Raw genomic sequence first — 22,868 nt, 5'->3', positions numbered from 1 at the left:
GTCTCAGGGTCCCGAGTAGCCTTCTGCAGCAGCTGCAGGTACGTGAGGTTCTCGTGCGTGTTGGGGTCGAAGAAGCCCTTGGTGTCGTCGCCGGGGTCGGCCAGCACGCGGCTCATGGCCTCGTCGAAGTAGCCGCGCTGGTAGGCCACGTCCACGGGCACGCGGTGGCTGTGCACAGGGTCGATGATGCCGCCCGTGGCGATCTGGGCCTCCAGCAGGCGGATGCCGTGGTCCCGCACGATCAGCTCCTTCTGCATGGCCTGGAAGAGCGAGATCTGCTCCCCGGTGTAGGGGTCGGTGTAGCCGGTGACCGCCCGCTCCGCCGACAGCAGCTTGTCCCGGATCTCGCCGCCCACCAGGCCCGCGGCCACGGCCTCGTCCACGGACAGCCGCCGGTTGTCCACGGGGTCGATGAGGAAGCCGGTGGCGGCCTGGGCCTCCAGCAGCACCAGGGCGGTGCCCGGCCGCAGGTGGCCCTTCCACATGGCCTGGTAGACGCTCATCTTCTCCCGCCGCCCCGGCTCGCCCCTGGCGGGCACCAGCACGCCCGCGATACAGCTCGTGCCCTCCAGGTAGCGCCTGACCGAGTCCATCTGCATCACCTCCTGGGGGCTGCGGGTGCCCTGGGCCAGGCCCTGCAGGGTCTCGGGGTCCAGGACCCGTGACACGCCCAGCTCGGACGCGGTCACCTGGCGCCTCAGGCCCGGGAAGGACAGCTTGCTGAGCCGCTCCTCGGTCTCCGTGACCACCTGGGTGAGGATGGCCACCAGGCCCGGCAGGGCCAGGCTGCCGGCCGCGTGCTGGGCCAGCAGCTCCTCCCGGCGGGCCTGGCTCAGGTAGGAGGAGGTGAGGACGTCCCACACGGACACCGGCTGCCCCCGGAACCGCCCGGCCTGCACCTCCATGGTGGCCGCCCGCAGGGCCTGCTCCTGGAGGCGCCGGGCGGCCTGGGGGTCGGCGTGCGGGTGCTCAGGGCTCGGGGGCCCCTCGGCCTCCTCGATGATGGTGGTCAGCCGGCGGGTCAGCGCGGGCAGGCCCAGCCGCCCCGCGCGGAACTGGGCCAGCAGCTGCTCCCTGCTGCTGGCGCTCACGTAGTCGGACTCCAGCACGTCCCACACGGACACGGCCGGGCCCCGCAGCCGGCCCACCTTCACCTCCATGGTGGCCGCGCTCAGCGCCCGCTGGGGGTCGGCCGGGGCCGGGGGCGGGCCCTCCTCCTGGGCGCCGGCCAGCAGCGCGGTGAGCCTGGCACCCAGCTCCTGCGCGGTCAGCGTGCCCGCCCGGAACCCGGCCAGCAGGTCCTGCCGCTGGCTCTCGGACACCTCCCGGTAGAAGAGCAGCTCCCACACCGAGGCGTCCCGGCCCTGGGCGCCGCCCGCGCCCGGGGGCAGCGCCACGCGCAGGTCCTGCAGGGCGCGGCGCAGCTCCTCGCCGAGCTGGCGCACCGCGGAGCCCGGGCCGGCCAGCTGCAGCAGGAACAGCCCGGTCTCGGGGTCGCGCACACAGCGGCGCAGCAGCTGCAGGTACGTGAGGTTCTCGTGCGTGTTGGGGTCGAAGAAGCCCTTGGTGTCGTCGCCGGGGTCGGCCAGCACGCGGCTCATGGCCTCGTCGAAGTAGCCGCGCTGGTAGGCCACGTCCACGGGCACGCGGTGGCTGTGCACGGGGTCGATGATGCCGCCCGTGGCGATCTGGGCCTCCAGCAGGCGGATGCCGTGGTCCCGCACGATCAGCTCCTTCTGCATGGCCTGGAAGAGGGAGATCTGCTCCCCGGTGTAGGGGTCGGTGTAGCCGGTGACCGCCCGCTCCGCCGACAGCAGCTTGTCCCGGATCTCGCCGCCCACCAGGCCCGCGGCCACGGCCTCGTCCACGGACAGCCGCCGGTTGTCCACGGGGTCGATGAGGAAGCCGGTGGCGGCCTGGGCCTCCAGCAGCACCAGGGCGGTGCCCGGCCGCAGGTGGCCCTTCCACATGGCCTGGTAGATGCTCATCTTCTCCCGCCGCCCCGGCTCGCCCCTGGCGGGCACCAGCACGCCCGCGATGCAGCTCGTGCCCTCCAGGTAGCGCCTGACGCCGGCGTCCCGGCCCACGTCCTCCACGCTGCTGCGCCCCGCCTCCAGCTGCTGCAGCGTCTCCTGGGTGATGATGGCCGCCTGGAAGAGCTCGCCGGCGGTGATGTGCCTCCGGATGCCCCGGAACCACAGCTGCCTGGCGCTCCGCTCCTTCTCCTCGATCAGCGCGGAGACGGCCTGCACCACCGTGCCCAGCGCCCGGGCCGTGTCCCGCTTGTAGCTCCCCACCAGCTCCAGCTTCTCCTCCTCCGTCACGTACTCCGAGTTGAGCAGCTCCCACACGGACGGCCGCCGCCCCCGGAACCTGCCCACCGGGACCTCCACCCGCTCGCCCTCCAGGGCCTTCCTCGTGGCCTCGTCCACGTAGGCGGCGTCCTGGCCGTCGCGGGCCACGGGGAACAGGGCCCAGCCCGGCCCCTCCTCCCGGCGGCTCCGCCTCTGCAGCTCCTGGTACGTCACCTTCTCCTGGGTGTTGGGGTCCACGAACCTCTTGTTCATGAGCTTCTGGTCGGACACCAGGGCGTGGGCGTCCCGGCGCAGGCAGCCGCGCTCGTAGGCCGTGGCCAGCGGCAGCCGCAGGTGGTGCCGCGGGTCGACCACCCCGCCCGTGGCCACCTGCACTTCCAGCCACCGGAGGGCGTCCTCCCGCCTGGCCAGCTTCCTGTCCGCGGCCTGGGACAGCGGGACCGTGTCGCCCGTGGCGGGGTCCACGTAGCCTCTGGCGGCCTTCTCGGCGTCCAGGAGCCTTTCCCGGAGCTCCTCGCCCACCAGGCCGGCGGCCACGGCCTCGTCCACCGAGAGCCTCCGGTGGCCGTGCGGGTCCAGCAGGAAGCCCGTGGCCGCCTGGGCCTCCAGCAGCTGAGCCGCGAACCCCGCAGGCACCAGGCCCCGGGCGCTGGCCTCGTAGAGGCTCAGCACCTCCTGCGTGGAGGGGACGGTCACGCCGGCGATGCAGCCGCTGCCCTCCAGGGCCGCCCGCACGTGCGGCAGCGCCAGGAGGGCCTGGGCGCCCGGCTGCGCGTCCAGCGTCTCCCTGTCGATGACGCCGGCGTTGAACAGCTCCGCGGCGGTCACCTCCCCGCCGATGCCCGGCAGCCGGACCGCCCGGTGCCGCTCCTCGGTCTCCTCCACGGCGGCCGTGACCACGCCCAGCAGCTGCTGCAGGTCCAGGGCCCCCGAGCGCCACTGCTGGGCCAGCTCCCGCCGCCGCGCCTCCGAGAAGTACTGGGACGACAGCAGGTCCCAGAGCGAGACGCTCCGCCCGGCGAACCGGCCGACCCGCAAGGCCACGGTCTGCGCCCGCAGGGCCCGCCTGGTGGCCTCGTCCATGTAGGCGTACGCCTCTCCCTTCTTGACGATCTGCAGCAGGAACAGCCCCGTCTCGGGGTCGCGGACGCAGCGCTCCAGCAGCTGCAGGTACGTGAGGTTCTCGTGCGTGTTGGGGTCGAAGAAGCCCTTGGTGTCGTCGCCGGGGTCGGCCAGCACGCGGCTCATCGCCTCGTCGAAGTAGCCGCGCTGGTAGGCCACGTCCACGGGGAGGCGGTGGCTGTGCACGGGGTCGATGATGCCGCCCGTGGCGATCTGGGCCTCCAGCAGGCGGATGCCGTGGTCGCGCACGATCAGCTCCTTCTGCATGGCCTGGAAGAGGGAGATCTGCTCCCCGGTGTAGGGGTCGGTGTAGCCGGTGACCGCCCGCTCGGCCGACAGCAGCTTCTGGTAGGTCTCCTTGCCGAACATGCCCTCGGCGAAGGCCTCCTCCACCGTCAGCTTCCGGTTCTCCGTGGGGTCGATGAGGAAGCCGGTGGCGGCCTGGGCCTCCAGCAGCACCAGGGCGGTGCCCGGCCGCAGGAGGCCGCGGCCCAGTGCCTCCGAGATGCTCATGCGCTCCTGGGTGGCCTGGACCAGCACCCCGGCGATGAAGTTGCCGCCCTCCAGGAAGGGCCGCACGCTGTCCATGGCGGCCACCTCCTGCGCCGTCCGGGTGCCCTGGCTCAGCGCGTCCAGCGTCTCCCGGTCGATCACCTGGGACCGGAACAGGTCACCGGCCGACACCTGCTTGCGCAGCCCCCGGAAGACGGCCTGCGCGGGCCGGGCCTCGGCCGCCTCCACCAGCGCGGTGAGCGCCTGCACCACCTGCCGCAGCGCCGTGGCCCGGCCCGACTGGCAGAGCGCCGCCAGCTCCCGCCGCTTCTCGGCGCCCACGTACTCCGAGTGCAGCAGGTCCCAGAGCGACACGGTCAGCCCCTTGAACCGCCCGGCCCCGACGGGCACCTTCATGGCACGCAGGGCCACGGCCGTGTGCTTGTCCACCTCCAGGGCCACGCCCTGGGGCAGGGGCAGCAGCCGCAGGCCCGTGTCCGCGTCCAGTATGCAGCGCTCCCTCAGCTCCTGGTAGGCCACCCGTTCCCGCCGGCTGGGGTCATAGAAGAACCGGCTGTCCTCGTCCGGCCCGGTCAGCGCCTGGAGCGTCGGCTCGTCCAGGAGGCCCAGCCGGCAGGCCGCCGCCGGGGGGAGGCGCCCCCCGTGGGCGGGGTCCACGGCGCCCCCCGTGGCCAGCTGGGCCTGCAGGAGGGGCAGGCCCTCCTTCCGGGGCACGAGCCCCTTCTCCATGGCCTGCCACAGCGAGAGGGGGCCGGCCGCGAAGGGGTCGGTGTAGCCGGCCGCGGCCCGCTCCGCCTGCCGGAGCTGCTCGCTCAGGGCCCCGCTCACCAGCCCGGCCTTGACCGCCGCCTCCACGGACAGCCGCTGGCTGGTCAGGGGGTCCACGAGGGAGCCGCACGCGGCCTGGGCCTCCAGCAGGCTCTGCCCCAGGCCGGGGGGCAGCAGGCCGTCCTGCATGGCCTGGGCGATGCTGGCCTTGGTCCCTGAGGGCTGCAGCAGCACGCCGGCCACGCCCCCCGTCCCCCACAGGCAGGCCTTCACCGCGGGCTCCTCGGCCACCTCGGCGGGCGACCGCGTGCCCTGGGCCAGCGCCGCCAGGGTCTCCTGGGTGATGATGCCCGCGTCCAGCAGCCAGACCGCGGGGACCTCGCCCCGGGGGCCGGGCACGCTGACCCGGGCCTGCGCCCGGAGCTGGGCCGCCTGCACCCAGCCGCGCACGGCCGCCTGCAGCTGCAGCACCGAGGTCTCGCCCGCCTGCACGCCCTCCAGGAACGCCCGCCGCTGCTCCTCCGTGAAGTGGCAGGAGGCCAGCAGCTCCCAGAGGGACGCGCCGTCCTCCGCGCCCGGCGTGGCCTGCAGGGTCTCCCGCAGCTGCTGGTCGGAGAGGCCGGCGGGCGCGCCCTCCTGCAGCGGCAGCAGGTAGAGGCCAGACGCCTCGTCCTTCTGGCACTGCCCCAGGAGCCGGGCGTAGCTGGTGCGGCCGGGGCCGGCGGGCGCGGGGAAGGTCTCCGCGGAGCCGGTCAGGGCCGCCTCCGTCTCCCGGTCGATGTAGCCGCGCTCGGCGGCCACGGGCGGGGGCAGGTGGAAGTGGCCCGCGGGGTCGATGACGCCCCCCGTGGCCAGCTGGGCCTCCAGCAGGCGGGCGGCGTGCTCCTCCCGGACGAGGCCCTTCTTTGTGGCCTGGAACAGGGACACCCGCTCCCCGGAGAAGGGGTCCCGGAAGCCGGTCAGGGCGCCCTCGGCCCACCGCAGCCGGGCGTACAGCTCCGGCCCGACCAGCCCCCGGCGCACAGCCTCCTCCACGGACACGGCCGCCCGGCCGTCCGGGCCGGTCAGGGCTCCGGTGGCCGCCTGGGCCTCCAGCAGGGCCAGGGCCACGCCGGGCCGCAGCAGCCGCTGCTTCATGGCCTGGTAGATGCTGAGCCTGCGGTTGGAGGCAGGCAGCAGCACGCCGCCCACGGCGCCAGAGCCACGCAGGCAGGTGCGCACGCTGTCCAGGCCGAGCAGGGCCTCGGGGCTGAGCGTCCCCGCCGCCAGCTGGTCCAGGAGCTCCTGGTCGATGACCCGGGCCTCCAGGAGCTGGAAGGCGGTGGCCCAGCCCCGCAGGGCGGGCAGCGTGACGTCCACGCACCTGGCCGCCGCCCTCTGCAGCCGCTCGGCCGCCTGCTCCAGGGAGACCTCGCGTCGCCGGACGCCGAGCAGCAGCTGCCGCCGCTGCGCCTCGCCCACGCACTCAGAGTTGAGCAGCTCCCACGCGGACACCCGCCGGCCCCGGAACCGCCCGTACCGTCCGGGCAGCAGCAGGTTCTGGAAGGCCCGCCGGGTGGCGGCGTCGGCCAGCGGGGGCTGGGCGCTGCTGAGCGGCAGCAGGAACAGCCCGGTCTCGGGGTCGCGCACACAGCGCTCCAGCAGCTGCAGGTACGTGAGGTTCTCATGCGTGTTGGGGTCGAAGAAGCCCTTGGTGTCGTCGCCGGGGTCGGCCAGCACGTGGTTCATGGCCTCGTCGAAGTAGCCGCGCTGGTAGGCCACGTCCACGGGCACGCGGTGGCTGTGCACGGGGTCGATGATGCCGCCCGTGGCGATCTGGGCCTCCAGCAGGCGGATGCCATGGTCGCGCACGATCAGCTCCTTCTGCATGGCCTGGAAGAGGGAGATCTGCTCCCCGGTGTAGGGGTCGGTGTAGCCGGTGACCGCCCGCTCCGCCGACAGCAGCTTGGCGAACACGCCGGGCCCGATGACGCCGGCCCTCAGCGCCTCCTCCACCGAGTACCTCTTGTTCTCCTTGGGGTCGATGATGAAGCCGGTGGCCGCCTGGGCCTCCAGCAGGATGAGGGCCGTGCCCGGCCGGAGCAGCCCCTTCCTCTGCGCCTCCTCGATGCTGAGCCGCTCCTGGGAGCCGGGCAGCAGCAGGCCGGCGATGCAGCCTGTGCCCTGCAGGTACCGCTGCACGGAGTCCAGGCTGCCCACGTGCTGGGCGGTGGTCTGCCCGCGCTCCAGCTGCTCGAACACCTCGGGCCCGATGATCTCCGCCTGCAGCAGCTCCCCCGGGCTCACAGGCACCCGCAGCCCCGAGAAGGTGGTCTTGGCGGCGGCCGCGGCCTGCTCCAGGCTGGCCCTCAGCGCCGCGGCCAGCTCCTCCGCCGACAGGGCCCCCGCCCGGTACTGCTGGGCCAGCGCCGCCCTCTGCCCGGCGGGCACGGCCTCGGAGAAGAGCAGCTCCCACAGGGACACGGGCCGGCCCCTGAAGGCGCCCGCGGACACGGTGGTGGTGGCCGCGCGCAGGGCCTCCCGGGTGCTGTGCTCAATGAAGGGGGGCCCCCGCGGCTCCTCCCCCGGGGCCTCCCCGGCGAGGGGCAGGAAGGCCAGCCCGGTCTCGGGGTCGGTGACGCAGCGGGCCAGCAGCTGCCCGTAGCCGAGGCTCTCCTGCGTGCCGGGGTCCGAGAAGCCGGCGGCCCCCGAGAGCCGCCGCTGCGTCTCCTCGTCCAGGCAGCCGAAGCGCAGGGCGGCCTCCAGGGGCAGCCGCAGCCTGCGGGCCGGGCACACCAGCCCGCCCGTGGCCAGCTGCGCGTCCAGCAGCCGCAGCGCCAGGCCCTCGCGCACCAGCCCCTTCCTCATGGCCTGGAAGAGGGGGAGGCGGGCGCCGCCGAAGGGGTCGGGGAAGCCCGTCACCGCCTGCTCGGCCTCCAGGAGCTGCCCGTGCAGCTCGGGGCCCACCAGCCCCGCCCGCACCGCCTCGTCCACGCTCAGCCGCCGGCCGCCGGCCGGGTCCACCAGCGTGCCGGTGGCGGCCTGGGCCTCCAGCAGCGGGAGCGCGGCGCCCAGCGGGAGCAGGTGCTCGGCCACGGCCTGGAAGAAGCTCCTCTTGCGGCCGGCGGGCAGCAGGACGGCCCCCGCCACGGCCCCGGTGCCCTGCAGGTGGCGCCGCACCTCGGGGCGCGCGCTCACGTCGGGCACCGCCAGCCGGCCCTCCCACAGGCCCCGGGCGGTCTCCTCGTCCAGGACGCCCGCCTCCAGCAGCTCGGCCGCGCTGGCCGCCCCGCCCAGCGTGCGGAAGGTGGTCTTGAGCGGCAGCAGGGCCAGCCCGGTGCCGGGCGCCGGCACGCACCGGCCCAGCAGCCCGCGGTAGCTCAGCGGCTCCAGCGTGTTGGGGTCCAGGAAGCCCGGGGCGCGCTCCGCCAGGCCGCGCTGCGTCTCCCGGTCCAGGAGGCCCTGCTGACAGGCCGGCTCCGGGGCCACCCGCACGCCCCGGGCGGGGTCCACCAGGCCGCCCGTGGCCAGCTGGGCCTCCAGCCAGCCCCAGCCCAGGGCCCGGGGCACCACCTCCTTCCCGATGGCCTGGAAGAGGGACAGCTTCTCGCCCCCGTAGGGGTCGGCGTAGCCGGTGACGGCCCGCTCGGCGGCCAGCAGCTTCTCCCGCAGCTCCAGGCCCACCAGGCCCCGCTGCAGGGCCGCGGACACGGACAGCGGCTGGCCCTGCGCGGGGTCCACGAGGCCCCCGGTGGCCGCCTGGGCCTCCAGCAGAGCCAGCCCGAGCCCGGCGGGCAGCAGGCCCTGCTTCATGGCCGTGTAGAGGCTCAGGACCTGGCCGGAGGCCTCCACCAGCACCCCGGCCACGCTCCCGGCCCGGGGCCCAGGGGGAGAGCCGGCTTCCGGCGCGGCCTTCGTGGCCTTGGGGACCGTGGCCGGCTCGGTGCCGCTGGCGGCCAGGACGTCAGAAGTGTCGCCGTTCATGGTGTCGGCTGGCAGTGGGGCTCGCTCTCCGGATTCGCTGTGTCTGCCTGCGGAGGGCGGAGGGGTCCGTGAGGGGCCCTGATCGGCACAGGTAGGTAGCTGGGGGCCAATCCCGGGTTCTGAGTGCCCTCTAGGGGCAGGGGCAGCACCCAGCTGGGTCCCTCCATCCGCAGGCCACGCTCAGGCCTCCACCCAGCCTGGCACACCCCCACCCCACGTCCAGAGGGGCTGGGCCCGTGTGCCTGCCTCGGGCCTCACCACGCAGTGCCCAAGGGCCCCAGCTCCAGCTCGTCCCTCGCTCACTGACCTACAAACTCATGCCCTCCCTCCAGCTTCCTGAGGGCCATGGGCCCACACCCACTTTCCCCTCCTCCACCCTCTGACCCCACCCTGTGACCCCCAGGCCCCTCCCAGCCTGGCTCTGTGTCCTACTCCGCACCCCCCACCCCCTCGGTGCTCCCTCTCGGTGCGGCTTCTGTGCCCACACCTGGGCACACCTGGCGCCCGGGACACCAGAATCCGTGTGCTGGCCATGCGGGCTGCGGGCAGGGCCAAGCAGTCTCCGGCCGGTGGGTCCTGGTCAGCTGACTCCAAGCCCAGGCCCACCCCCAACCCCAAGGGGACAGGTCTAGCTGGGTTAGACTGGGTCCCCCAATCCACAGCTCAGTCTGGCCTCCGGCCCGGGGCCTCTGCAAGAGCCATTGAGACAGGTCACCCGGGGGCAGGGCTGGGATCGCCCGGAAGGGCTGGAGTCCTTGGGAAGACACTCGGGACACGCCCGCCCGCTGCGCTGCAGGCAGATGGGCGGACCCACCACATTCCAGAAGCTCGGATTCCGGAGCAGCCAGGCAGTGGGAAGGTGCGGAGGTCTGAGCCGCCCTGGCTGTGGCAACCGTTGCGACAGCCACAGCCAGGGAGACAGCACCCGCCCTGTCCCCCTCCGCTTCCCAGAACCTCACCCTCGCCCCCCCTCCCTGCCGGGTCCACGCCCTCCCTCCTGCGCCCCGATCACCCGCCCACACCTGACCTCGGCTCTCCGACGGCTCCCCAAGCTCCCACACCCACACCCCCCTCCCCTCTAGTCTGGGGAGAAGCCCAGGCCCAGGTCTGCCTCACGCCCCCGGGCCACAGCTTTGATTGACGGGACCTCGCACTCCGGCTGCTGCCACATCGGACAAACCTATTTGGGGTCTGTGGCCCCTGACCCCCGGTCATAGGGCACGGGACCCTCGTTGGGGGACAGGTTTCTGCTCCGTCTCCACTTCCCTGAGAACTCAGGGCTCCTGGAGGCTCAGCCCCGAGCCGCCACCCAGCCCGGCTGCCCAGACCCCAGCCTGGTCGCCCTGACATCCACAGCAGCTCGAACCCCTGTCGCCCTCCACTGCTGGCCCCCTCGGAGGTGCTGGGCCCTGCACTCCCCAGCTGCCTGCTCAGGGGGCGCCCCTCCTCCCTGGCCCTTCTCTGCCCATGACCTTGGCCGTCCTGCTGGAGGGGTCAGCGAGGGAGCACCGGGCAGGGCCGAGGCCTCAGTGGGGCTGAGTTCTGGGGGGGAGAGAGGCTTCAGGCTTCCTCTCTCAGGGGGCCCTGCAGGCTGGCACCTCCGCAGAGGCCAGGGCTGGAGGGGGCGCACAGGGAGACAGGGGCTGGGCCCGCCGATGGCAGGAGGAGGTGGGGCCTTGGCACAGACCTGGTGGGCAGACCCCTACTTGGTTCTGGCAGCAAAAAGGCACAGCCCGGCCGGGGTGGGTGAGCGTCGACCTATGACCCAGGAGGTCAGGGCACACACCTGGTTTGTGGGCTCAGTCTCCAGTGGGGACCTGCAGGAGGCAGCCGACCCATAGTTCTCTCTCATCACTGATGTTTCAGTCTTCCTCTGCCTCTGTCTCCCTCTCCCTCCGTCTCTCTCCCTCTCTCTCTGCCTTCTCCTCTCTCCCTCTCCCTCTCCCTTCCTCTGAAAAAGAAAAGGCGGAGAGGCCGCCGATGTTGTCTGCAGTCCGTGGTGGACAGGGCCGCCCGGGCCTGTCTCGGAATGCCAGCCTCTCACAGGCCGGCCAGTCTCTGTCCACCCGCTTTCGCCCTCCTGTCCCCGGGGGCCGCCTGAGTACCCCACTGCTCCCTCAGCTCTGCTCCACCGGCTCTGCCCTCGGGGCAGTGAGTCTGCACAGGGGAGCCGCTGGCTGGGCTGGCCATGCAGGCGGCTCAGGGTTTGGCACGCAGCCTGCCCCGAGGCCGGAGCAGGGAAAAGGCCGCTGGAGGAAGTCCTTCTCGGAGGGGGTGGAGGGGCCACGGGCCCTGCGCAGGCTCCGCTCAGGCGCCCTGCAGGCTGGCCCCAGCCCCGCCCGCCCGCTGGCAGGAGCGCCAGGTAACCGGCAGCACAGAGCACCTGTCTGGGGGACAAGGGTCAGGGGGAGGAGGGGCGCCTCTCCACCAGGAAAGGGGGGGCAGCCAGGCGGGAGCTGTGCTGGGAGGAGCGGGCTGGGTGCCCAGGCACAGGTAGCGGGCGGTGGGGGCTGTGGCTGGACTGGGCCTCCTTGTGGGGGGCGGGAGCAGGTGCCGGGAGTCTGGTGGGGATCTTGGGGGACAACAGGGTGGAGGGAGACAGACCGGGCATGTGAGGGGCCCAGGGGCCCAGGGAGGTGGCTGTGGGCGGTGGGGCAGGAAGAGGAGGCAGGGCAGAGCCCCTCCCCCCTTAAATAAATAAATAATGAAGGCAAAGGGAACGGAGAAGGGAGGGCCCGGCGACCAGGGGCGGGTCCGGAGGCGGCAGGAGGATTCCTGGGGGCGGACGTCAGCCCGGGGCTGTCCACCTGCCCCAGACCGGAACAGAACCGGAAGCCCCGCCCGGCGCTGATGGACGGGGATCCATAGCCCCGCGGTCCCTCCCTCCGCGCCTGCTCCCAGGGCCCCGTGGTGACCGCGCCCAGGAGCCCCTGCGCCCCCTGGACAGCGGGCAGCGCCCAGCGCCCAGCGCCCAGCCTGGAGCCACGCCGCCGGAACGCTGCCCCGGGGGCCCTGGCGGCTCCTGTCCAAACCCGCCCGCACCCACCGCCCGTCCTACGGGGGCGAGAGGCGCACCGTCCTGACACCCCCAGAGCGGTCTCCCGCCCCGGGAGCCCAGGCTCCGCCCCCGAACCCGGACTGGGGCGCCAGAGGGGCAGGGCGCCCGCCTGCCCGACCCGCGTCCGGGAACTCAGGTGCCGGACGCCCCCTCCCCAACCTGCGCGCTCCGCTCGCCGCGCGCTCGTCCGGGTTCGCCGGTCTTCCCGCCCGCAGGTCCCCCGGCGCCCCGCGCTCCCGACGCCCCACCTGCGCTCTGACACCTCAGGACCCTCCGCTGCTCGCTCCGCTCCGGGAGGCGCCCTGCGCGCACGGATTTAAACCCGCTCGGCTCCTCCCCGCGGGGCCGCCCCGTCTGAGGGCGGCGCCGGGAGGGGCCCTAAGCCAGGTGGGGCTGCAGGTCCTGGGGATCCTGTGCGGGGCCCAGCGCCCCAAGGCCGAGAGGGACCCCCGGGGAGCAGGGTCCTCCCGCCCGTCGATCCCCCTCTCCCCGTCACCGCTCAGGAATGCGGGCGGCGGGCGGTGAGGACGGAGTCTGTGCCGGATGGACGTGCGGCCGCGGGGCCCGGCTTTGCGCTCCAAAAGCAACTTCATTCCTGGGCTGAGCCAGGGTGGCCTCAGGGGCTCCCCCCTGGCCCTGGGCGCCCCAAGGCCTGGTGAGCTGGGGTCCCTGTGCCGCAGGCTCCTTCTGTCGGGGAGGGAGCGCCCGGCCTCACCCCAAGGGCTCAGCCCTCCACCCGGTCCTCCCAGAGTCCCTGGCCCTCTCATGCCCGACCAGCGCCCACCTGCCTGGCAGCCGATCCTCACTGGGCTGCTGGAGGCCGGGGTGGAGCCGGGGCCCAGGGTCCCCCCCTGCACTCCCCAGAGGTGCCGTACAGACAGCGGCCAGACGCGGTGCCTCCCCGTTCCATGGTGGTGCCTCCCGGTCCCTCCGCAGGGCAGAGCTGCTCCAGGCACAGACGCCCCACTCCTCCTCCGAACCCCCTCATCAGAGGAGCCTCATTCCCCGCCGGCCCCAGGAGCGAGGGGACGGACAGGCTGGCCATCAGCGCGGCCTGGAGGCCTGCTTGGTGGGGAGACACAGCTCTGGGCAGGAGCGGGCACCACAGGCCGGGCGCTGAGGGCCAGCAGAGCCGGCAGGGCTACCCCCTATTAAGGGCTGGCCGAGGTCCCCCCAAGTTCATAGGCTGAAGTCCTAGCCCCAGGCCCCTCGGAATGGGACCTTCTTTGGGAAAATGGTCATTGCATCCAGCCCGACCTAGCAACCAGGAAGTCAGGGCACAGGCCCGGTGCAGGCTGATCCCAGTAAGGGGCGTGCAGGAGGCAGCCGACCAGTGAGACCAGTGATTCTCCCATCACTGATGTTTCTGTCTCCACACACACAGGGGGCCGGCTCCCCCAGAGGCAGGGCACCCCTCCCACCAGGTCCACCAGGCCCGTCCACCCCCTCCCTGCTGCAGGGCCGGGAGCCCAGCCTGCCCTGTTGGGGACCTGGGGCCGAGGGCATGGGAGGCAGCACACACATTGGGGAGCCCCCGTGGCTGCCTGAGGAGGGGGCTGTCCACTTCCTCCTGTGACCCTTCCTCAGCCGCATCCCGAGACCCAGGCTGCACCCCACCTCCATGTGGCCTCACTGGCCTCTCCCTCCTCAGCCACCCCACCCTGGGTGCCCCAACACCCCACCCTGGGCTTCCCGGCACCCAGACCTGCCTGCACACGGGGCCCCACCCTCCCTCCTCCAGCCGGAGCCCCCGCTCCCAGGCCCTGGGCTGGGCGCTGGGCGCCAGGTGCGGGGCGCGGGGCGGCCGCCGGCACGGCTCCATCCTCTGCGTCACGGACTCCAATGTGTTTTCCTGTCGGTCGGATAGTGGACTTTTCCTCCTTCGTTCCTTCACCTCCCATTGGCTCATCGCAGCAAGTGCTCAGCAAGGAGTGGACGCTGCGCCCCAGACAGCCAGGCTGGGCCCAGACCTCAGGCGCCTGTCCTGGGGGCGGGGGTGCCCTGTGGGGAGGGGGTGCCCTGTGGGGAGGGGGTGCCCTCTGGGGAGGGGGTGCCCTGGGGAGAGGGGGTGCCCTGTGGGGAGGGGGTGCCCTGGGGGAAGGGGTGCCTTGTGGGGATGGGGTGCGCTGGGGAGAGGGGGTGCCCTGGGGGAGGGGGTGCCCTGGGAGAGGGGGTGCCCTGTGGGGATGGGGTGCCCTGGGGAGGGGGTGCCCTGGGGGAGGGGGTGCCCTGGGGAGAGGGGGTGCCCTGGGGGAGGGGGTGCCCTGGGGAGAGGGGGTGCCCTGGGGGAGGGGGTGTCCTGGGGAGAGGGGGTGCCCTGGGGGAGGGGGTGTCCTGGGGAGGGGGTGCCCTGTGGGGACGGGGTGCACTGGAGGAGGGTGTGCCCTGGCTCTGGGGAGCTGGAGGCCTGCACGGCCCCTGGTGCCTGAGACTCTGCCCCCTCATGACCCCGGGCGCCCTGCCCAGGCTGCCGTCCCGTTGTGATGTGTTGCCTTGGGGATGCTTCGTCGGAAAGTGCTGGGTGGGGTGGGCAGGCCGGGGCAGGCGGGCGGGCTGCGTAGCTGGTGGGCGGTGGCTCTGGGAGAGGCTGGCACCAGAGCAGGGCCCGCCCTGCCCTTCCCACTGCATCCCCCGCCCCTCCCAGCTCAGGAGCTGGTGGGCCCGGGACAGGCGGGGAGGGCGCATTCCGGCCCAGGCCTGCCTGCCTGCCCGCACGCACGCGGCCCGCCTCGTGCCCACCGCCTGCCGCGTCCTGGCCTCTGAGCTCTCCTCCTGTGCTCCCCACTCCTCCCCACTCCTCCCCACACCTGCTCAGGAGGGCGTGGGTGTCCCTGGCTCCTGACACCCAGTCCACAGGCTCCGTTCCCACCCAAGACCAGGCTGGACCAGGTTCTGTTCAAACAGGGCGGGCTGGCCGTGACTGAGAGCAGGGACCAGGCCCCGGGCAGTCTGGGGCCGCCCCGGCCTCCCAGGGGGCCAGGCCCCTGGCTGGGCCGGCTCATGGGCAGGGGAGCAGGAGCACCGCCTGGAGGGACCGAGGCGGCACGGGCCCTCCTGGCACTGGGGTGGCACTCACCGGCCTTCGGGACGGAGTGGCGACGGCTGCCCACACCCACTCCTTCGAGGGGAAACGGGTGCTGGGCCCATACCCTGTGCACTGAACTCTTGCTGCCACAGGCCCTTTGCACGGTCTGTCCTGCCTGCCGGGCTCTCCCTTCTCCCAGTCCTCTCCTTGCACATGACCTCGTGACCCCCGGCTCCTCTCCCACCCCCATGGTCTCGGCCCGGCCCGGCCCGGCCCGCTCTCACCCCGGGCGCCTCGGCCTGCGTGGCAGCGCTGAGCCAGGGAGGATGCTGTCAGAGCCAGCCGTGCGGGTGAAGCCCAAACCGGTCCCGCCGAGCCCCACGGCAGCGCCTGCCGGCCCGGTGAGCACGCCGCGGCACGTCTGAGGGTGGCGATGGCCCAAGCGGGGCCTGGGTGGCGGTGGTCGGGCGGCTGGGCCGGGGTGGGCCCGCCGGCTCCCGCCGGGGCCTGGGGCCGGAGCAGAGCCACGGTTTGGGGGGGGAGGCTGCGGGGGAGGAGCCGATGGCCCAGGAGGGTCAGGAGGGAGCCGGGCGGACCTGCAGGCCCCGGGCTGGGCTGGCTGAGGAGGCCAGGGCACCGCTGCCCTCGTGCTGGGGGAGCGGAGGGGGAGGGGGCTGACTCAGGCAGAGACATGTCGCCTTACAGACGGGCGGGGGGAGGGCACAGGGAGGTGACAAGAGAGACATTTATGGGCAGAAGACGCAGCAGTGAGAGGCAAGAGCCAGTGCGTGTGTCTGTGCGACCGAGAAGCCCAGAGGGTTTGGGGGACCTGAGACCCCAGGAACCTGCACCCCTAAACCGGGCGCCGTGAGGCAGGTCCAGCGGACCCTCAGCGTCTGTCAGTCACTGGAACCGGACTCAACTGGCTCTCAACCAGGAGAGAAGCCGGCCTGGCTGCGGGCGGAGCATCGGCCTGAGCCAGGAGGTCCCGTCAGGCAGGAGCCTGGGGTTCAGGCTCCATCCCCAGGGGGGGGCGAGCAGGAGGCAGCCCGTCAGTGACTCTCTCTCATCACAGATGTTTCTGTCCCTCCCCCCTCCCCCTTTCCCTCTTCCTCTCCCAATCCCTCCCCTCCCCCCTCTCCCCTCTCCCTTCCCTTCCTCTCGGACATCAATGCAAATATATTCAAAGAGAGAGAGAGAAAGAGACTGTTGTCTCGAAATACAGAGCAGCTGGGAGAGGCCGGGCGGTGGGTGTGGCGCTGTGTCCGGCCGGTGGGTGCTGGCAGATCCAAGAGGAAAAGACCTGGTGCTTGTCCCCAGACCCTGGAAAACCCCATGAGTGGCCTGGGCCCCGGCCCGCGCCCGGATCCGGCCTGGCGTGGCCTCATTGCCAACCCAACTCCCTTGGGGCCGGAGGACACCGGTCCGTTTGCACCCGACACTCCAGGCCCACAAGCAACTCCTGGACTGTCCGTCCGCCCGTCCGCCCTGCCCTCCCAGGCCCAGCGTGGAGCCACCTGACACACAGGCGAGGCCGGGAGGGAGGCCACCTCCAGCGCCTTTTCTCAGAGCCGGGCGAGGCCGCCTGCCCTCCGCCTGCTGGGCCTCCTGGCTGCAGGGAGCCAAACCCACCCCTTGCGCCAGCGTCTCACGGCGATGGCCTGGCTGATAGTGACAGAGCTTCATGGAGGTGCTTAGGCTGGAACGGGACCGGCTAGCTCTCATCCGGAGCAGCCCAGTGAGGATCCGCCTTCAGGAACGGGTCGATCCAGCACATGGGGCATGCTGCCTATTTCTCTCTCTCTCTCTCTCTCTCTCTCTCTCTCTCTCTCTCTCTCTCGGGTTTCTTTTCTTTTCTTTTTTTTTTATCTTACGTATATACTTTATTTTATTTTTTAAAAATATATTTTATTGATTTTTTTTTGCCCCCCACCCTTCCTCCCATACATACCCTCCCTCCCCAGAGTTTTATGTCCATTGGTTGTACTTATATGCATGTATGCAAGTCCTTCGGTTGATCTATTATCTCCCCATCTCGGGTTTATTTTCTGTTTGGCCTCATTCTCAGGTTAGAGGGGCACAGGGCCCAACGGAGAAACATCGTCACAGCAGGAAAAGGAACCACCTGCCTCCCTCCTCGGGTTCTGGAATCGTTGCTCTGGCTCTCCCTGCGAGGGGGGACAGGCCCCCCCCACACACACACACACACGCCGTGCTGAAACCCTACCCGCACACGTGGGCCGGACCTGTTTGGAGAGGAGTTTTTGCGGGTGATGTAATCGGTTAAGATGAGGTCGCTGGCTGGGCCCTGAGCCAGTGACTGGGTCCCTGTAGGACACCTGTGACCTCACCGAGGGACGGGGATGGGGGGCAGGGGGGCACGGGAGCCGGACCAGGTGGGAAGGACTGGCCTCGGGGCTCAGAGGGTGCACGCCCGGCCTGCAGCACCCACCAGGTCCGGATCTGAGAGGCTGAACCCCGAGAAGCCGGGCACCCGCTGGGGCCCATTGTTAGCAGCCGCGGGAGGGAACCCCCACACCGGACTGGTCACCGCGGGCCGAGTCCGAGCCGGGGAAGCGCCCCTGCACGCTGCCTGGCGGCGGAGGGCAGATTCGAGGAAAGAGCTGGGCAGCTGCCCGGGAGGGGACGCTGCCAGCGGCTGCAGGAGCGGGAGCTGCGGGCAGACAGCGTTGCTGGGCTGGGCCTGGGCCAGGGCCAGGCCGGGGCGGGGCTGGGACCTCACGGCCAGGTGCCTGGCAGGCGCCTGCAGGAGGCATCATCGCTGCAATTCCCTCTGTCTGTCCTTCCCTCCCACACTTTCCCTAAAAACCAAGGGAAAAGCGTCCTCAGGTGAGGATTAGAAATAAGTAAAGTCATTAATTTAAAAAAACCAGTTTGGCTCAGTGGTAGAGCATCAGTCTGCGGACTGAAAGGTCCCGCGTTTGATTCTGGTCAAGGGCATGTACCTTGGTTTCGGGCACATCCCCAGTAAGGGGTGTGCAAGAGGCAGCTGGTCAATGTTTCTCTCTCATGGATGTTTCTAGCTCTCTATCGCTCTCCCTTCCTCTCTGTAAAATAAATAAATAATAAAATAAAATAAAATAAAATAAAATAAAATAAAATAAAATAAAATAAAATACTGCCCTGCCTCGTGGCTCCTCCGGACCTGGGCCCGACACCTGGGGAGAGGGCGTGGCTCCGAGTCCGTGCTGGTCCCCAGTGGGCGCCCCACAGGCTCCACGGAGGTCTCTCCCTGGGACGTGACATGGGGGTGGGGGGGCTGCTGGGCACCACTAGGGCCCACCCTCTCCCTAAATTGAGGGCACAGACCTTTCCCCAGTGGTGCCCCCCAGGTGTGAACTGAAGTGACCCGAGAGACATCCACACAGGCGCAAGTCTGAGCATGGTGAAGGCTGGGACAGGTGTGAGCGGGTGAAGGCTGGGGACAGGTGTGAATAGGGTGAAGGCTGGGACAGGTGTGAAGAGAGTGAAGGCTGGGGACGGGTGTGAGCGGGTGAAGGCTGGGACGGGTGTGAAGAGAGTGAAGGCTGGGACGGGTGTGAAGAGAGTGAAGGCTGGGACGGGTGTGAAGAGAGTGAAGGCTGGGACGGGTGTGAAGAGAGTGAAGGCTGGGACGGGTGTGAAGAGAGTGAAGGCTGGGTCGGGTGTGAAGAGAGTGAAGGCTGGGACGGGTGTGAAGAGAGTGAAGGCTGGGACGGGTGTGAGCAGAGTGAAGGCTGGGGCAGGTGTGAAAAGAGTGAAGGCTGGGACGGGTGTGAAGAGAGTGAAGGCTGGGATGGGTGTGAGCGGGTGAAGGCTTTGATGGGTGTGAAGAGAGTGAAGGCTGGGACGGGTGTGAAGAGAGTGAAGGCTGGGGCGGGTGTGAAGAGAGTGAAGGCTGGGACAGGTGTGAGCAGAGTGAAGGCTGGGACGGGTGTGAGCAGAGTGAAGGCTGGGACGGGTGTGAGCGGGTGAAGGCTGGGACGGGTGTGAAGAGAGTGAAGGCTGGGACGGGTGTGAGCAGAGTGAAGGCTGGGACGGGTGTGAAGAGAGTGAAGGCTGGGACGGGTGTGAAGAGAGTGAAGGCTGGGACGGGTGTGAGCAGAGTGAAGGCTGGGACGGGTGTGAAGAGAGTGAAGGCTGGGACGGGTGTGAGCAGAGTGAAGGCTGGGACGGGTGTGAAGAGAGTGAAGGCTGGGACGGGTGTGAGCAGAGTGAAGGCTGGGGCAGGTGTGAAAAGAGTGAAGGCTGGGACGGGTGTGAAGAGAGTGAAGGCTGGGATGGGTGTGAGCGGGTGAAGGCTTTGATGGGTGTGAAGAGAGTGAAGGCTGGGACGGGTGTGAAGAGAGTGAAGGCTGGGGCGGGTGTGAAGAGAGTGAAGGCTGGGACGGGTGTGAGCAGAGTGAAGGCTGGGACGGGTGTGAGCAGAGTGAAGGCTGGGACGGGTGTGAGCGGGTGAAGGCTGGGACGGGTGTGAAGAGAGTGAAGGCTGGGACGGGTGTGAGCAGAGTGAAGGCTGGGACGGGTGTGAAGAGAGTGAAGGCTGGGACGGGTGTGAAGAGAGTGAAGGCTGGGACGGGTGTGAGCAGAGTGAAGGCTGGGACGGGTGTGAAGAGAGTGAAGGCTGGGACGGGTGTGAGCAGAGTGAAGGCTGGGACGGGCGTGAAGAGAGTGAAGGCTGGGACGGGTGTGAGCAGAGTGAAGGCTGGGGCAGGTGTGAAAAGAGTGAAGGCTGGGACGGGTGTGAAGAGAGTGAAGGCTGGGATGGGTGTGAGCGGGTGAAGGCTTTGATGGGTGTGAAGAGAGTGAAGGCTGGGACGGGTGTGAAGAGAGTGAAGGCTGGGGCGGGTGTGAAGAGAGTGAAGGCTGGGACGGGTGTGAGCAGAGTGAAGGCTGGGACGGGTGTGAGCAGAGTGAAGGCTGGGACGGGTGTGAGCGGGTGAAGGCTGGGACGGGTGTGAGCAGAGTGAAGGCTGGGACGGGTGTGAGCGGGTGAAGGCTGGGACGGGTGTGAGCAGAGTGAAGGCTGGGACGGGTGTGAGCGGGTGAAGGCTGGGACGGGTGTGAAGAGAGTGAAGGCTGGGACGGGTGTGAGCAGAGTGAAGGCTGGGACGGGTGTGAAGAGAGTGAAGGCTGGGACCGGTGCGCACGAAGCCCCTCCGGGGTCAGGGTCTGAGGCGGAGACGGGTCGGTGCGGTCCTGGCTGAGGACCAGGGAGGGCTGGGCGGGAGGACGTGGCTCCAACCGGGAGTCTGCCCGCCAGGGGCGGCGCTGAGGCAGCTGGGAAGGCGCCGAGGGGCGGCGCTGAGGCAGCTGGGAAGGCGCCGAGGGGCGGCGCTGAGGCAGCTGGGAAGGCGCCGAGGGGCGGCGCTGAGGCAGCGGGAAGGCGCCGAGGGGCGGCGCTGAGGCAGCGGGAAGGCGCCGAGGGGCGGCGCTGAGGCAGCTGGGAAGGCGCCGAGGGGCGGCGCTGAGGCAGCGGGAAGGCGCCGAGGGGCGGCGCTGAGGCAGCGGGAAGGAGTCCGAGGGGCGGCGCTGAGGCAGCGGGAAAGGCGCCGGGTGGGCACGGCCCTGTTTCCATGGGGGGTTGTCGGGGGCACAGGGTCCCGCCGCCTTCAGCTCAAAACGAGGCGCATCTGGGGGGCTGTGCGGAGCCCCTTCCCTGACGGGACCCCTGGCGGCTGAGGCGCCCGGATCCCTCCTGAGCAGCTTCTCCGTCCACACCCCTGGGCGCCGGGGAGGGCAGGCTCTGCTGAGCCTTTTTGTCTGAAAAATAAGCACCTCACGCCCTCGGCCCAGGGACCAGGAGGCCGGGGCTCGATTCCGGGGCAGGTGCCCGGGTTGCGGGCTGGGTCCCCGGGGTCGCGGGGTCGCGGGGGGGGGCGTGCAGGCGGCGCCGCCAGCGATCCTCTCGTCGTGTCGTGTTCCCCCCCTTCCCTCTAAGAATCAATAAAAATACATTAAAAATGACGAGCCCCACACCAGCAGCCGCTCTCAGGCCCGGGCCTTGGGGGCAAACTGCTCCCCTTCATCTCAGAACGGAAGCCACGGACGGAGGGAGCGCCCTGAGGGCCAGGCCCTGGGGTTCGCCTCCGGGTCTGCCTCCTGGCGGCGCCAGGCCGGCCCGCCCCCCCCCCCTTGTCCGGGAGCCATTTTGCCTCGGGCTGCCAGCGCCCGCTTCACCCCGGCCCTGACCGGAGGCTGAGGCTCCATGGGGCGGAGCAGTCATTTCTCCCGCGTTCACACACCCCGGCTGGCTCCCTCCCGCACCCGCACCCCCACCCCCACCCCCAGGATCCAGCCCGCAGCCTGGGCCCGGGCCCTCACCGGGAATCGAACCCTGACCTCCTGGGGCATAGGCCAGCGCTCAGCCCCGGAGCCGCCGCCCGCCCGGCGGTTCCAGTTGTTTCCGTCTCCTCTGCTTTCCCCTCCTCAGTCCCCTCAGCCCGGTCCGGCCGCGCCCTCAGCGCCTCAGACACCCGATGCCCCCACCCGCTGCGTTCATTTCATTCCAAACGTGAATAAAATGGCCGTTCGCGTTCCCCGGAGGAGCCGGGAGGCCGGAGCGCGGCGGGGGACGGGGGACGGCTGAGAGGACAAATGGAGACAGAATGGAGGAATGGAGGACGGAGTGGAGGAGGACGGAGTGGAGGAGGACGGAGTGGAGGACGGAATGGAGGACGGAGTGGAGGACAGAGTGGAGGACAGAGTGGAGGACGGAATGGAGGATGGGGTGGAGGACGGAATGGAGGACGGAATGGAGGACGGAGTGGAGGACAGAGTGGAGGACGGAATGGAGGATGGGGTGGAGGAGGATGCAGTGGAGGACGCAGTGGAGGACGGAGTGGAGGACGGAGTGGAGGACGGAATGGAGGATGGGGTGGAGGAGGATGCAGTGGAGGACGCAGTGGAGGACGGAGTGGAGGACGGAGTGGAGGACGGAATGGAGGATGGGGTGGAGGAGGATGCAGTGGAGGACAGAGTGGAGGACGGCTGAGGCTGAGGCTGAGGCTGAGGCTGAGGCTGAGGCTGATGAGGAGTCACCGGGGATTAAACGACGACCACGTGAGGTGACGGGGAAGAGCGACGTCTCAGAGCCCGTGACGGAGGCCGCGGGTCCGCACGGCCCAGCACGGGCGGCCTGTCTGTGGCCGCGCGAGGCAAACATCCCTTATGACCCGCCCCGCCCGGGAGGCCTCAGGTTCCATCGCTCATTTTCCCCAGAAACGCTGTGGCTTCATGACTTTTCCTGCTGTTTCCTCGTTTCTGCTTCTGACCTCGGCCCCTCCCCCCGGACCCCCTCCCTCGGACCCCCCTCTCCCCAGGGTCCCCTCCCCCTGGAATCCCCTCCCCCCAAACCCTCTCCCCCCGGGACCCCTCCCCCCAGGGCCCTCCCCCCCAGGACCCTCTCCTCCAGGACCCTCTCCCCCGGGACCCCCTCTCCTCTCCCCCCTCCTCCCAGACCCCCTCCACCTGGGACCCCATCCCCGGGATCCCCTCTCCCCGGAACCCCCTCCCCCGGGCCCGGCGTGGGGGTCGCTGCCTCGCCTGCTGCTCCGGGTGAAAGGCCAGCGGCCACGCTCTCAGACCAGGAACCTTCGGGGCCGCCAGCCGCTGTGTCTGCTCTCACCCATCAGTGTTTTCTCTGCTCCGCCGGGTCTGTGTTTAACCGCCACTGTTCCTGGGTTTTCCAATTCCTTCTTCCTGTGGCCGTGATTCCTCTTCGCTCCCCTGCCCCCACCACCCCCTCCACCATCAACACCCCCCCCCATCGCCACCCCCCCCAAAAGCTGGGGGAACACGGGTTTTCCTTAGAACAAGACGCGGTGCTGCCCTCTGCTGGGAGCTCTCCTAAAAACGCCAACCTTGCCGAAACCGGTTTGGCTCAGTGGATAGAGCGTCGGTCTGCGGACTGAAAGGTCCCAGGTTCGATTCCTGTCAAGGGCATGTACCTTGGTTGCGGGCACATCCCTGGTAGGGGGTGTGCAAGAGGCAGCTGGTCGAGGTTTCTCATCGATGTTTCTAGCTCTCGATCTCTTTCCCTTCCTCTCTGTAAAAAATCAATAAAATATAAAAAATAAATAAAAAATAAAAACGCCAACCTTTG

At 70.1% G+C, this 22,868-nt stretch overlaps 1 protein-coding gene across 1 annotated transcript; it reads right to left on the bottom strand.

The window, feature by feature from the left end:
- Window positions 1-5: 5 nt before the first annotated feature.
- EPPK1 (epiplakin 1) lies at window positions 6-8,752 on the bottom strand (the record flags this gene model as incomplete). The annotated part of the gene is made up of 1 exon (XM_036422519.2): window positions 6-8,752. A coding segment is annotated over exon 1 (8,676 nt), but the record flags the coding sequence as incomplete, so codon positions are not given.
- Window positions 8,753-22,868: the final 14,116 nt, after the last annotated feature.

Source organism: Pipistrellus kuhlii, unplaced genomic scaffold (assembly GCF_014108245.1).
Source record: "Pipistrellus kuhlii isolate mPipKuh1 unplaced genomic scaffold, mPipKuh1.p scaffold_m20_p_70, whole genome shotgun sequence".
NCBI classification, from domain to species: domain Eukaryota; kingdom Metazoa; phylum Chordata; class Mammalia; order Chiroptera; family Vespertilionidae; genus Pipistrellus; species Pipistrellus kuhlii.
This window is presented reverse-complemented; position numbering and strand designations above follow the sequence as displayed.